Here is a 14,924-nt window from a genome sequence, read left to right on the forward strand (position 1 = left end):
TATGTATGTGCGTGCATGTACATGCGTGTGTAGGTCAGAGAGTCAGTTTTCTTCTTCCACTATGTGGGACTGAGAGATCAAACTCATCAGGCTAATGGCAAGCCCACTGAGCCGTCTTGCTAGTCTCCTGAAGCATCTTTTTAAGATTGCATATCTGGTTGGTGGTAACCTAAGGGTACAAGGTTCCTATTTTCCTGTCTTCTTCATCCATTCTACCCCAAGACACCCCACCCTCAGTGGGTAGCTCAGTTTTAGGCGCTGAGCTAACTGAAGAAGCAGCATGAGCTTATGGAAGGACAAGTTCCAATGTTAACTTTATTTGTTCTGAAAAGCATCTCCATTCTGCATCTTTCCAAGTAGTCCTCGCACAGTGACAAGGACAGCTTTCCTTTCTGGCCTCCAGAAAGAGCCTTGTTTTGTAAGAAAGGGTTCAACAAACACTTCTCATCGGATCTCCATCTCCAGGTTCCAATCAGAAAGTCTGGCCAGGACTGGACCTTCACAATATTGCACATGTGTGGGTGTTGCTGAGCCCTGCTGGTTTGCGACCTTTTCCTCCATCTTCCCTGAGACAGTTGCTCCTGTCCTGGGGGCCTTTGCTCTACCTCCAGTCGTGAGCATCGGGTGCAGTCATGGGCTGTTTACAGCCTGGGTTCCATTTTGGTTTGGTCCAGGGAAGCATCATCCTTGGTCCACAGCTGGATCTGCCCATGAGTCTCATGAGCTCACAATGTCCCAGTGCTGGCTCATAAGTGATGACTCACAAGGGTTGACAACCACCTCCTTGCCATCCTCGGTGCTGTCACCAAACATGTCTGTGTCCAGGCAGAGGTGGGATGCTATGTGCTCGATGCGGGCACCAGTCTTGGTCCATTGCTGAGGAGATAGAGGGGAGAGAGAATGAGCTGGCACAGGCATGGGTTCTATAGATAATATAAAGCACTCAGACATCACTGGAAGAATGACACCACACGTGGCCAGCCAGAGATTTCATGACCTCCTGAAGGAAGAAAAGCACCACTAATTGCATGACATGCATTAGGGTTTTATATTTTTATTGCATTTTAAATTTGTATTTATTTACTTGTTTGTGGGGGGGGGCTAGAACACAACTTGTCAGAGTTGGTTTTCTCTTTCCACCACATATAACTCCAAAGGTTAAACTCAAGTTGGCAGGCCTGGTTGCAAGTACCCTTACCCACTGAGCCATCTCCCCAGTCCTAGTCTTAAAACAATGAGTAAAAAGTTAAAGGTTAAAGCAATGTTAGGAAAACTCATCAGGAGTCAGTAATTTCCCAAGCAATAGAATAGAAAATGTGAACTGAGTTACTGAGTTAGACAGGAAGAGACAAAAAAAAAAAAAAAAAAAAAAATGGCTATAACTTCTTCTTTAGGAAGAAGTTGGAGAAAGAGGATATGGGTAGTGACAATGACAATGACAGCAGGAGATTTCTTCAGAGTCTGCTTGACTTCTTCAGGGAGCCCACAGAGAGGTGGGTCTCAGGAAGTGTCCCCTGACTCCCTTGCATGTGATAAGTATAGAGGATGGGCACATATGCTGAGGAGACACTGAGCTCTGCACTTCATAGAGACCATCAGGAATACTTATTCCCCATAGTGTCTTCCGGTGATATCAGCCCTCCCTTGGCGAAAGGGAAGGGGACATCCCATGCAGAGACAGTGATCTACCATTTGTTACACTCATTCTTGCGATGAGTAACTTGAACCTCAGTCTCTCACATGTGGGAACAGTGCTCATTCCTACCTAGTACATGCTGCTAGAGGAACAGTGTGTAGCCAGGACACGACTAACAAAGACCTTGTCTGAGATTACAGGTAGGTGATGGAGCAGTGACCAGAACATAACATGGTGAGCAAGCCTGGTAAGATTAGCTAAAGTCTGCAGGCTTCAGATATCCACTGGTCAATGGAACCAACATAGCTGTTCTTACTGACACCATTCAGGGAGTCCTGTCCCTGGCTCTGGCTAGAAGGGTTTCTCGCTTATTAGGCCATCGTCTTTCAATTCCTCCTCTACTTATACCCAGCCAGTCACATTAGGGAGGTTGACCACTCCCAATCCTACCCCTACCCCGGGTCTCCAGAGCACTCACCTGCCTTTCATCCCCATTCTTGCACAGAACAAGAACTACCGGGGCGCCGGGGAACAGGGTGACAACAGACAGGCACAGCTCTTCCTGGATGATCTGCTGGGTGTATGTGAAGGCCCACACCTGAGGAGACCAGGAAGATTCTCTTAGGAGTGGGATAGCCACCATCTCGGGGTACCACCATTCCTATGTGTGATGACCCATACAGCTGGATGAGAAGTTCCCAGAAAGTAATGATCATTCACAGGGTCACCTGGTAGAATTCTACTCAAAGGACAAAGGTTGGGTGTCCACACTGTCATAAAGTCTCTGTCCCCACACCCATGTTGAGTCCTGGGCCATAGGCATGCAGGTGGATGCTGGAAGTTGCATGATAATTCTGAGTCTGAGAAGCAACCTCAACAACACTGTAGCTGACCTGTTTGGTCTCTCAGTGTCTTCTTTGAGACAATGTCTCCACAGGAGTCTGCTCCTGACATTTAACACTCCCAACAGCTGCCTGACAGGCTACCCTCTGGCCCAGCTGTCTTTAGAATGCCCCTTCTTTGAAAGGATTCCGGGTCAGTGCCTTGAGAACATGAAAACTGTGGTAAGAGGTAGACAGGAGGGTAAAGAGAAAGAGAGTGCTCAAGGGAGGAGATGGAAAATGACTTAGGAGGGAAAGAAGGAAGTTATGAAAAGTAGCATTACTTAAGAGAGTGTTCTCAGTCTAACATGCAGTATAACAAAAGATTTGGCCCCTTGACTCCTGCAGGGGGAAAAGAAGAGAAACTAGTTCAGCATACCAAGTTCTGAAGGAAGGAAACAGGGGCATTTTGTGAGGACATTACAAGATAGCAAAGTGCCAGATTGCCTGATTAACAAGGTGAAGCAGTCTCAGGTTGGAAGAGGAAATGGCAAGTGCTGGTATAATGGCTGCCATAAAGACAAAGAGGATTTCTCTGAGTTTGTGAAAGAGGTGCTAACTGCCCCTTTCCTTCATCATGCAGCAAAGATGATTCATGATTAGAGTCTCCAGGGGAGGTTTCAGAGGGGACTCTGCCAAAGGATCCATTACATCCTATGTACACGAAGCAGCCCTCTGTCTTTGGACCAGGCCACTCAGGAGCTCCTTCTTGGCCCATGCTTATGGAGAGCAGACAATTTCCAGCTATATGGCCAAGTGTTCTTGAAGTCTTTCACCTGTATTGATACTCTCGTTTCAACTCCATAACATACTAGGGACACTATACTTTCTGGTTTGTCTTCTTCAGGCCCTGACATCCTCATGAGATAAGAGCATAAGCACAGGACGAGGCCTCATGAATGACACACCAGGCCCTGGAACACACATGGTGCTGGCTTCTAGGCTGTCTGCTCCATCTCGTCCCACCTCTAACCTGCATATTTGAGCACAGACATTTCCCAATTGGTCTCCTTTGACTCTAGATGTGTTTATTGGTGACACAATCCACTTGAGAGGCCAAAGCCAGGCATGACGTCCACCAGGGTCTTGAGACTGGACCTGGGCATTGGGCAGGTGACTCTAGTGCCTTAGGCATTAGGGGTGTGGTCTTGAAGGATAGTCTGTATTTGGAGCTGAGAATATTTCTCCTTGTAAGAAGGGGAAAGACCCAAGGGTCTGTATTTAAGGTCAGAGACGCAGGGAGCCATTTGTGGCTCCATAGACCACTGGCTTGAAATCTATTAGATTTTTATACTCCCTTGAAAATAAGGCTAAAGTCAGTGATGGGGGCAAAATGAGTTACTGTTATGTAGCCCACGGGGAGACACACATTAAAATTTCAAAAATAAATCCTGCCATTACCGTATGATCGCTAGGATACATGGGGTTATATTGTTTGTGTTAAACTAAGAGGTTAAACAGAGCAACTTAAAACACACCACAGTTTCTAAAAACAGGTCTTGTCAGTCTTTTCTTTTTAAAACTCTAGTGACCTAGAAGTGGTAGGAATAGGCTCTTTTGACATCTGAGGCTCCACATTCAGAAATGGCCCTTGAGAAGGGTACACCCAGCTATACCACAGCACATCTGGGCCAGTGTGTGAAAAAGCCACTCCAAGGGTCCACAAGAGGGACATGTGAACAGGCAGCTACCATAAAATCCTTATACTAGAAGTCTAGAGAGATGGTGCTGTGCTTGCTGCTCTTACACACACACACACACACACACACACACACACACACACACAGGAATGTGCATGCACACATGTATGCATGCACACACTCCTTACACATGTTTAGTAAATGAACCCTGAGCCAGAAATGAACCCTAAGAAGGCAGTCATTGAGGGAAGGGCTGGAGGTCCAGCTAAGTGTCAGAGTGTTTGCCTCGTAAGCAAGACCCTGAGTTTAGTCCGCAGCTCCAGAAAACAAACGAATGAAAAGGTGGCCACAGTGGGGGCGCTCAGCCAGATCTGTCCTCCAGTAAGGATTGTAGGACTCTTCATTGATGCTCCAGTTAGAGCCTCTCGAAAGTGCTGTCTGTGATGGATGTCTCTCTCTGCCCACAGGGAAGTTAACCCAGAGGCCGATCTAGAGGCTTTTCCCTGTGGGGATGGGCTGGGGAGGGAAGTTCACCCCCAGGCCTTGGAGTCCTTTGCTAGCTTGTTAGAATGGGGAAATAGGCTGCTGTTCTCAGGGGACATGTTCCCTGACCCAGCCGGAACAGAGAGAGAAGCAGCAGGAAGAGCAGCCTTCCCTCTCAGGCAAACATCCTGTGAGAGATGGGGTGCAAAGGGGCCACAGGAGTACCTAGTCTGGCCTGGGTCTTACTGTTTTGAGCTGGATGCAAAATTAGGGAGCTAAGATTTTCTTCTGATGCAGTAAGAGCTAAGAGAGGCAGGGGTGAGAGTGAAGCTAGGCAGAGGTGCTGATCTTGGAATGGCCCAGGGCCCCAACCTCTGACAGACAGGAAATCTTTAGCCTAGAGCAAGGAGACTGTGCTCTGTCCCCACCGGAAATAGCTGGCACTGTCTGGAGACATTGTTGGATTATTAAGATGAGGGTCTATGGGCATGTGCTGAGGGGGGCGGGGGCACCTGCTAAACATCCTGCAAGGTACAGGACGGTTTCCACAACAACAAATGATCCAGTCCTAAAGACAATCTTGCCAATGCTCTCATGAGATATAGTGTGGGCCTGCGCCTAAACTCTTAGATATCATCCAGTCTTTCAAGTGGGGGTGATAACAGGATATGGGCCATCTGAGGAGCTGGTATAAGGGGGAGACAAGAGAGCACGCTTGCAGAGCGCTAGCCTGGAGCCTGGCTCTGGCTCAGTGTGTGAGCTCCAAGAGGGGGTGTATCCTCATGTTGAGTGTGGAGTGAGGTGGGTCAAACAAACCCTGGAAGGAAAGTGAGGTGACTGCCTTATCATTAAGCAGGAGCCTTCTGCTCCACAGATCGGGAGCCTAAATACTGGCCGGGCAGGGGAAGAATGCACTACAAAATGTCTTGCATTTTCTTCACTTTAGTTTGGAATAGAAACTAGGAGCTGGTATCATTTACTGATAAGGGTGAGCTCCCTATTTCTGAATGTCTTCTTGGAGGGAATATTAAATGAAGGAGAAAACAGCAAGGCTACCGGTATTGTAGGTTTTACTGAAGTTAGAGCCATTGGAGAAGAGCCTGACTGGTTCTAGCCACTTCGTGGTCTGTTTATTTAGGTCCAGTTTCCTGGAAGTGAGACTCAAAGAGGCCGATGGTTACTCTGAATGATATCATCAGGAGCAGGTTGCAGGCTTGCTCTGCACACAGGCTCTCCTCCGATGACATGGGACCAAGCAGTGGACATTAGTGTGAGCAGCTGTCTCCTAACCTTGTAGGCCATGTGGGAAAACCCATTAGCCCTTGAAGACCCACAGACATGCCCTTGAAGGGTTCCTTTTAAACAAATGCCAGGAACAAATGAGCTGGGTCCAACAAAACCTCTAACTCAGTACAAAGATCGCCAAGGGATTAGCCTTAGGGGTCAGCACTGGGTGTTATATAAGCACAAATGGCTGACTGGCGATCTCTCTTCCTTGGTTGCACAGGCACAGACCTCAGCTCCACCCTGGAGATAGCGCCCAGCCCAGAGGCAGCAGGGTAGCTACCATAATACCAGATTGACATATTCTTTAGGACCTTCACTGGACTCAAGCTTAAGGTCATTCCGTTTTATTTCCGCTCCACCTTCTCCTAAATTTTTAGAATAACTTGTATGTAGAATTAAAGCCCTATATTCACTTTTTTGTGTGTGTCACAGGGTTGGGCTCTTAGGTAACTACTATGGCTGGGATCCCTGCTCACCAGCTTAATAACTTTGTGGACTCTTGGTGGGTTACTACTGTAACCTCAGCTATGATATAAAGAGACTGCTGGTTCTCAACTGTCCCAGTGCTGTGACCCTTTTAAACAGTTCCTCAAGTTGTGGTGACCTTCCTCCCCAACCATAAAATTATTTTTGTTGCTACTTCAGAAGTGTAATTTTGCTGCTCTTATAAATCATAATATACATATCTGATATGCGGAATCATGTGCATATATAAATCATAATGTACATATCTGATATGCAGGATTGTGTGCATATATAAATCATAATGTACATATCTGATATGCAGGATAGTCTTAGGCCACTCCCATGTAGGAGTTGCGCCCCACAGGTTGAGAACCCCTGCTCTGGTGAGAGGGCCACTGCCTAGAATATATGGTTTAATACGTGCATATTTAGAATCTTGCTTTACATTTAACAAAGGCTTGTTTCCGTCTCTGACGGTGATACCAGTGACACACAGACCAAGGCAAGAGGATAAAAGAGAAATGTCCCTTTAGACTTTCCTTTGGAAACTGTCCCAGAGACAGGCTGGCAGGATGCTTTTGAGACGCTGTTCCCAGGCTGTGATGAGGAAGTCTGAGGAAGAGGGGGCAGGAGGCGATCGCCTGGCAGCTTGTTCCACTGCAGACTTGAGATCTCTACCCTGGAGGTGTCCGTGTGCCTGCTGATCTGTGGAGCACTTTCAATCACATCCGCCCTTGGGCCTCCCAGCTGCTGCCTTCTGCTCCACAGATTGGAAACCTAAACAGTGGCTGGGCTAGGGAAGAATGCACTACAAAATGTCTTGTGTTTCCCTCACTTTAGTTTGGAATAGAAACTAGAGTGGAGCATCTGTCTGCTTTCTGCCTTTCATGGATATTTTCCCAGGGAATTCAGTGAAGTTAAGAGGAAACGTATTAGCCTAGAGACTTCTTGGGCTTCAAAGGCTTTTGAATGCATGATGTATGCTTCTTACATTACTCCAGGGCATCAGTTTGCCAGCATCTTTGAAACACTTGAATTTAGCATTTTGCTCTAAAGGATGACAAGGCAGCAAGAAGGAAGGTGAGGCAGGGCATGGAAGAGGAACAATGATTAGAACTACAGGATTAAATAGCCTCCACGCTGAGCATGTAGCCTGGTTGGAGAGTGCTTACTTAGCATCCATAAGGCTCTGGGGTTTGATCTCTAGCTCTGCCAACCAAATCAAACCAAACTAAAAGGAGCATTGATACAGGCGGGAGAGCATCCCATTGCCTGGGGTTTACCTACCGGTGAGTGAAATGTCAGCTAGCAACAGAACTTGGACCTTCCTGTGCCACTCTCCATAATCCTCGAACACCCACCCCATGGCTCCAACCTGATTTCAGGACCTGTGTTGATCCGATGCCTGGGTTTGTCCTCTAAGGGTAGGCTGTGTCTCTGGTATGCATACATGTGCTTTCAGAAGGAAGTGATTCTACTTGAACACGAAAGCTCAGAGTTTGCCACATAGGACAGAGGCAGAAATGGGAGCCAGGCAGGCCAGTATAACATGTGTCCCTGGAGTCTGGCATGGTATTTGTGGAGCAGAGACTCCCATTTACACTCCTAACCAACACCCCCCCCCCATAAATGTAAAGGAGGTTGCTATTCTCAACTGACTCCAGGCCCTCTTACAGAGGCATGAATTTTGTTTTTGGAATTTTCACTGGAAACTGGATGTAACAAAGAACCCCTTGCCAGCTTCCTCCTGTCAAGATGGAGCTGGCCAATGGTTTTAATATTTATAGCCTTAAAGAGGCACGTCACAGACAGGTGTCTTCTCCCGTGACTAAACATCTAATCAAGCTCAGGGACCATGACCGGAACAAGTGCCGGAGAGCTACTGGAAAGAGCTGGCGGTCACCACAAGTGTCTGACACTCTTTAACCTCTGGGAGCCTTGGTGGCATCAGCTGTGAAGTAGGTAAGGTTAAAAGTAATACCTACTTCGTCTGGCTCTTGTACCACTTCCTTGCTATGGCTTTCAGTGGCTGAAGAGGTAGGTGCAGGGAGAGAGGCTGAAGGGGTCTGAGGGCAGATTTACACCCTCAGGATGGAGCAAGAATCATGGTGCTTAGCAAAGATGTAGGTAAGAAGGGGCAGAACCATGTTAAGTGGAAAGGACCCCACTAATGCTTAATGTTTGCAGAAAGGGTTGAGATGAAGGACGACAACAATTGAGTTGATGAGGATTAAGACCCCAGTAAGAAGAAAAAGGTCACAAGTCAGTCCAATGAAGATGTATAACACACATCTCATGGAGATTATGCTAGCTGAAATGGTTATGTGGATTTCCTTCTGAGTATCTGAAAATGAAGCCTGGTCCTGCTGCTAGGCTGTGCATCCTTGGAGATTGGGGCTGTGTCTAATTCTGAATGAGCCTACCTTGTCTCCCGAGCAGATAATGTGGTACCCAAGATGCTATATGGCCCAGTTTGCTGAGGTTAACTGAACCTCTTTACATCTCCCGGTGATCTAGCATCTGAGAGTCACACAAACTGGCCATTATCTCAAAGCAAAGCAGAGCCATAGCCTACCACTGCCTCAAGGAGAGAACCCTATGTACCTCCAGGCCTTTCTTCCATGGCTTCAAGTACCTGCTATTGTTTGTATTTTTCTGGCCCCAGGGAGGTCAGCTGAAAGGGCAGCTGAGATGGGCCATTCTCCTCCAGGAAACAGCACTCTGCTACCTCTCCTAAAACCAGGTATTAAAGGACCCTCTCTGAGGGCCAGAGCGTTGGTGTCCTCTCCGCCCTCACCTCCTTATGCAAGCAAAGTTGGCAAGTTCCAGAAAAGCTCTGCTCTGCTGGGAATAGACCAAGCAAATTCTGTCCTAGGAAAGGGGCCAGACTACATTGTGACTGATGGAATTCCCATGAGCAGCACCCACACTCAGACTCACAGAGAGACGTGTCACCTACTTACAATGCCTTACAAAGTACCACTTGAGCAAACTGTGTCATCGTCAGCTGGGCAGCCACACCTAAAGTAAAACTGACACCTCCATTTCCTTTCCCTTCTAGTCTAATCTAGCTCCCACACTACCACCCCTGTCTTTTTTGGAGCAGGAACTGCTTCTGGCAAAGTAATTTGAAGCTAGAGCTAGGTTTGAAAGTTTAGACATGTGTGGTGAACAATGGAGAGCCACCAAAGGCTGTGCTAAAGTTAGGATGATGGGTTAGAGACCACACAAAAAATCAGGATGAGGGTCATTGGATGGGGACAGGGCAGGGGGAGGACCTAGAGGCTGTAACCATAATCTGGCATAAGGTTCTTAACAGGAACATTTTTTTAAAAATGTATTCATTTTACATTTTTAATCATAGCCCCCTCACTCCTCTCCTGCCGGTCCCACTCTCCCTCCCTCTTTCCAATCCCCTTCATCCTCTCCTCCTAAGAGGGGATACACCCTCCCCAACCCATCCCAGCATATCAAGTCAAATCAGGACTAAGCATATCCTCTTCTACTGTGGCAGAGCAAGGCAGCCCTGCCTGGGGAAAGTGATTTAAACACCTGCAAAAGTCCTTGTCAGAGACAGCCTCCACTCCCTTTACTAGGGGACCCATTCGAAGAACAAGCTGCCCATTGGCTACATATGTATAGAGGATCTGGGTCCAGTCCATGCACGGTCCTTGGCTGGTGCTTCAGTCTCCAATCAACAGAGACATTTTAAAAGACTGATCCAGCTCCAAAAGTCAACAGAGCTGGGTTTGGGGAATGCAGATATACAAAGAACAAGTGAGTGTATGGCATGATAAAAGTTTTTCTAGGAAGAACATAGTGGGCTGCAGACACAAGGGCTGTAGGAGAAAGAGGAGCCAAGACACTAGTGAGAACTGGAACCAAGGCACCAGGACAAAGGGTGACATGTGTAGAGAGCTTGTGCAATACGAGGCCACTTGGGTGCCCGTGGCCATCTGTGGAGTTAAACCATTGACGCTCTCAGTTGCCCGGCCTTTGAGCAATAGTCCAGGTGGGAGTTCTTACCCGTGAACCTCCTGTTCCTGGAGTGCTCTACTGGGACCCTACCGAGGTGTGATACCTGAACAAAACACAACTTTCTCAGAAAGACAGAGATAGTAATTCAGCTCCTGCTTCTCATCAACCTCATCACAAGGCTGAGAGGGGAGTCACGTGATGGTTGTGCTTGGCCAAATGCTATGGAGGTTGAGACAGGTGGTGAATTAGCCAGTGACCTTGAAAACAGCAGGCCTAGTCTCAGAAGGGAGAATGTTGGCAAAACCAGAGCTCAAACAGGATGTACTCTGTTGACAAACTAAGCAAGGCACAAGGGAAGCTTCCTTGGAGAGTACCCCCAAACAATCCATAGATGTAGGGGAAACAGGAGGGAAACAGAAGTGGGTGGTAGTGGTTTTACTGAGTCTGATATGGTTGCCTGGAAGTCAGCTGTGAGACACCATTCGGGCATCTTGTCTCAATGTCTAGCAGCAGGCTTCTTTTCCCCTTTGCATGCCACATTTGCAGAGTTAGCTTGTGTGATCTCCTCTGCCTGAACCAGCCCGTGTCTATTGTAGGAGACAGCTGCCAATCTCTTTGAGCTCCTGTGAAATTACTGGGGCATTTGCTATTGGCAGGTGCCACTTGGAAATCATCTCTCAGAGGAATTCCACATATTTGGTAACTAAGTAGAGAAAAGCCAGTGGTCAAGTAAGATGGATCCTTCTGCTCCATTCTGGACCCCTGGTGTCATGCCGAAGCAGGGACCAAGACTAATCTGGACATCTCTGCTCACTGTGGTATGCAGTGCTATGACTCTAGACAGTTACTTTACCTGAGACTTTGCTCCATCTCCTTTGACCTTGCTGCAGGGGCTTAGCCTGAGGTGTGGAGCCTCTTGGTTTTTCTGCTTTTGAGACTCAAGGCATTTCTGCCTTTGCCGGATATTGCCCTTCTGGATGGAGGAGTCTGGGGGTACCCTGTGGGAAAGCCATGAGGACAGATGAGAACACACAGCTTTTGACATCAGTGCTGCTAACTGCTGGGCAGGTTAGGAGTGTGTTTTGAGACGGCAGAGGGCCGTCTTCCCTGGAGCTGTTACAGAGGTTGGCACTGGTCAGAGGATGAAAGGATGCTGCTAGTGTGATGCAGCAAGGGACTCTCAGTAGCCACGTGACAGATGGATCTCTAGGACAGAGTCTGTGTCACCAATCCTATGCTCTCAGCACAACCCAAGGTACCACTCCCAATAATTGAGAAATCCTGCCAACAGCTAACCCCAGTCTCTCATGCTACTAGGTTCAGCGTAATTCTCCTCCTGGTTTTAGGGATAAGCAGGACCGATTGGTTTGCTCCCCTCTAGTTGGCCATAGGTCATATTTCTCCCAGCCAAGAAGCTCTTCTCATAGCTAACTTTGGTTCCAGCAGGTAGGTGTACCTGAGTTCTGGGTAGACAGTCTCCAGGTACCACTTGAAGGTCTGGCAGTGGAGATTCTTCCTCAGGTTCAGCCTGTTCTCAATGCTGGGGTGGTGAGGTTGGAGGGTGGGACACAGAGACAGAACAGAGCTGTCAGAGGCAATGATCTACAACAGTGGCTCCCCAAACCAGTGACACGCCCTGCACCCACACATCTCCAGGGGATGCTGAACAAATGAACCAAGCAGAAATTTCTCTTGTTCCAGGCAGACCTATGAAAACACCTGGCTTTGCCTCTCAGTGGTACAGTACTGATACCAAGGGCTTGTGCTTTTATTTGAAGATGGAATTGGGGGTGGTGTTTTTCACTTTCATTAAAAGTCAAGCTGTGAGAACCTTGAGTGTGAAGTTAAGCATTCACAGCTGAGACTCTGGCCTGCTCTTACTCACATTCCCTCTAGGGCTGGGGTACCACACCACTCCAGCCTCAGAGCATCCTCTTCTCAAGATGGTGCTAGGGTCTCATCACACATCTGTTCATCAGATATTCACTGAACATCTCTATTTGACAGGCATGGCATTCAGTGTGGGGCATGAAAGCTTCTGCATAGTAGCACAAGATACTGATTCAAGTGCCACAGGCCATGTGTCCCTGCAGACAGGGCATCAAGACACTTTGGAGGTACGTGCTTGCTTGATGAGTCCATGGTATTCAAGAGAGAAGTGAGTATTGACGCTGGTAGGTGAGAGGAAGGATGAGGCAGGCGTCCTGCTATAGGTGAGGCAGAGATCAGGGCTGTGAACAAGTCAGACAGTCCTCCCGCAGGAACAACTGGCCAAGGGCCTTAAAACAGAGGTGCAGGTGAATGGGGGAAGTGAGCCCACAAAGATCCACACTGGGGCACTGCTGAAGGGTGCTGGCTCTATCTCATGGGCACTGGGTGGACTTGGTGGGGGCCTCTGTAGAGTATAGCATGGAGATGCTTTGAGGAATTCTTACAGCTGCTTCCGGAATGGGCCAGTTGGAGTGAAGTGGGGACAGGGGCAGGGAGGAGGTAACTGTACAATCCCAGGTGCCGTTATTCTCCTTTTAGTGAACTGGGTGGAGATGGGCATGGTCGGTCCTCTGCTTGTTTTCATTTTCTTCTACCTAAGTACTAGCCAAACCTTGTCCTCTCTAGGAAGCAACAAAACTAGCCCTGCCTTCTGTCTAGCCTCACTTCCTCCCACCCTTTTCTCTCTCCATGACATCACCCAAACTACTTTTCTTCCTCCTCTTCCTCCTCTTCCTCCCTATTTCCCTTCTTGTGCTGGGACTCAAGCCCAGGGTCTCATGTACATTAGCCAACTGCTCTATCACTGAGCTATACCCACCTGCCTCATAGCAGGTGGGTATCTTCTTACAGACACAAAGCACACTTCCTCATCAGACCTTCCAGCTCCATGTGCACAAAGATACCATGCTTTTAGCATTCCTGATACTCTGTTCAGAAAGAGCCGGGGATCTCAGTGTTTGAGTAAGGCAGCAGCAATAGGACATAGTAATCACTCAAACACAGCAAGGAAGGGGAAACAGGGTGGAACCCAGATTTGTGACTTGGCTCGTATGGTATAAGAAAGACAGTTCATGGGGTTGGACAGGGATATGGAAAGAGGGACAGATTCGGTAACAAACAGAATGAGTTTAGCTTAGGACTTGTTACATTGGAAGTGTCTGGGAGAGATCCAGGTAGAAGTGGCCATCTGATACTTGGGCAGAAGAAACTGCAGCCCAGGGAAGAGTTCCAGTTAGAAACAGAGTTGTGAATAGATGTATGTGGCAATGCCGCCGGGGAGAATGCCTCGTAAAAAGAAGACTTACGACAGAGCCTCAGAGAAACACCAGCCTGCCAAGAGTGGGAAGAAGAAACTGAGCAGCATGTAATCATGCTGGGAAAGATAGGACCTAGGAGCAGCAGAAAAGAAGATGGGAAGCCTAGGGGACAGAGGCATGCCAGAAAGGACTGGGTTGGATAAGATAATGCTGAAGGGCAGCATAGGAGGAAGGTAAGGAGTGATGGAGTCCAGACTAAGCCCAGTGGGAACAGCTGTAGGGAATTAAAGGGAATCTGTTACTTCATGAGGCTGGGTCCTGGGCAGGCAGGAGACAGGCATACAGGTAGTGTGCAATGTCACCCTAAAGAAAGGTTTTATAGTAAATTTCCTTTCACCCCTCCCTTTTAAGTCAAGGAGTAGATGTGAACATAGACAGGAATGATGCGGGAGAGGTGAACTGAGATGGTCTGGTCCTGGGCATATAGCCCTATCTGCAATGCTGGACACTACTAATTTGGAAGTCAAAAATCCCAGTCCTCTAAAGGATGAGCCCAGGCAGTCAGGGGCTTTGGAGATCCATGGGTAATTCCACTGTCAGGTTAGTTTGGGAACCACTCCACAAAAACTCATTCCTCAGATTAGGATCCTCCGCCAGCAGCACAGTGACACGGGGGAGCTTATTAGAAACACAGACCTCAGGAATCAGATTCCATGTTTTAACATGCTCCCTGGGAGATCCGTGTGCTCATTAAAGTCTGAGAGGCCCTGCACCAGCAGGCAGGCAGGAGATGAATGCAGACTGTGGGGATGTGATAAATGTTGATTTATGAATGAATGCAGGCATGAATAGTGTAGCCAGAGGAGGCCTGGTTTGCTGATACAGGAAGTGCCCCTGTCCACAGGGACAAAAAGAGACCGGGAAGGATGGTAGAGTTGTGTCCAGGCTACTGGGTTGCTTTGTCTTGGAAAATCAATATTGTCTATTTCATCCATAAAAATAAGTGTCATCTGTGCAAGAGAAAAGAGGTGGTGGACTCAGGGGCGGGGAGAGAGTGAAGAAGGTTTAATAAAAACAGTAGGTTTAAACTCTTAAGAAAAGAGAGCAAGGCTAGGTCTCTTGTGAACGCACTGGCTACATGGCCATGAAGTATCCTCAGTAGGAGCATCTGAAATTCCATGAGACTGTCCAGTGGCCTGTGCACAGGGGAGGGAGAGATTTTACAAAAGCCTTGTATGCATTCATGCACATGCTCACACGTGTGTGTGTGTGTGTGTGTGTGTGTGTGTGTGTGTGTGTGTGTGTG

The 14,924-nt window shown here is 47.9% G+C and overlaps 1 protein-coding gene across 1 annotated transcript in view; it reads right to left on the reverse strand.

Moving 5' to 3' along the window:
• Positions 1-296: 296 nt before the first annotated feature.
• Galnt14 (polypeptide N-acetylgalactosaminyltransferase 14) overlaps positions 297-14,924 on the reverse strand; it is a 55,695-nt gene continuing 41,067 nt past the window's right edge. The window contains exons 11-14 of the mRNA XM_055622087.1: positions 11,827-11,910; positions 11,224-11,368; positions 2,115-2,234; positions 297-876 (exon numbers count right to left, since the gene is read on the reverse strand). Coding sequence (XP_055478062.1) covers positions 718-876; positions 2,115-2,234; positions 11,224-11,368; positions 11,827-11,910 — 508 coding nt within the window. The 3' untranslated portion in view covers positions 297-717. The remainder of the gene's footprint in view (positions 877-2,114; positions 2,235-11,223; positions 11,369-11,826; positions 11,911-14,924) is intronic.

This window comes from Psammomys obesus, unplaced genomic scaffold (assembly GCF_907164565.1).
Source record: "Psammomys obesus unplaced genomic scaffold, mPsaObe1.curated_primary_1811, whole genome shotgun sequence".
NCBI classification, from domain to species: domain Eukaryota; kingdom Metazoa; phylum Chordata; class Mammalia; order Rodentia; family Muridae; genus Psammomys; species Psammomys obesus.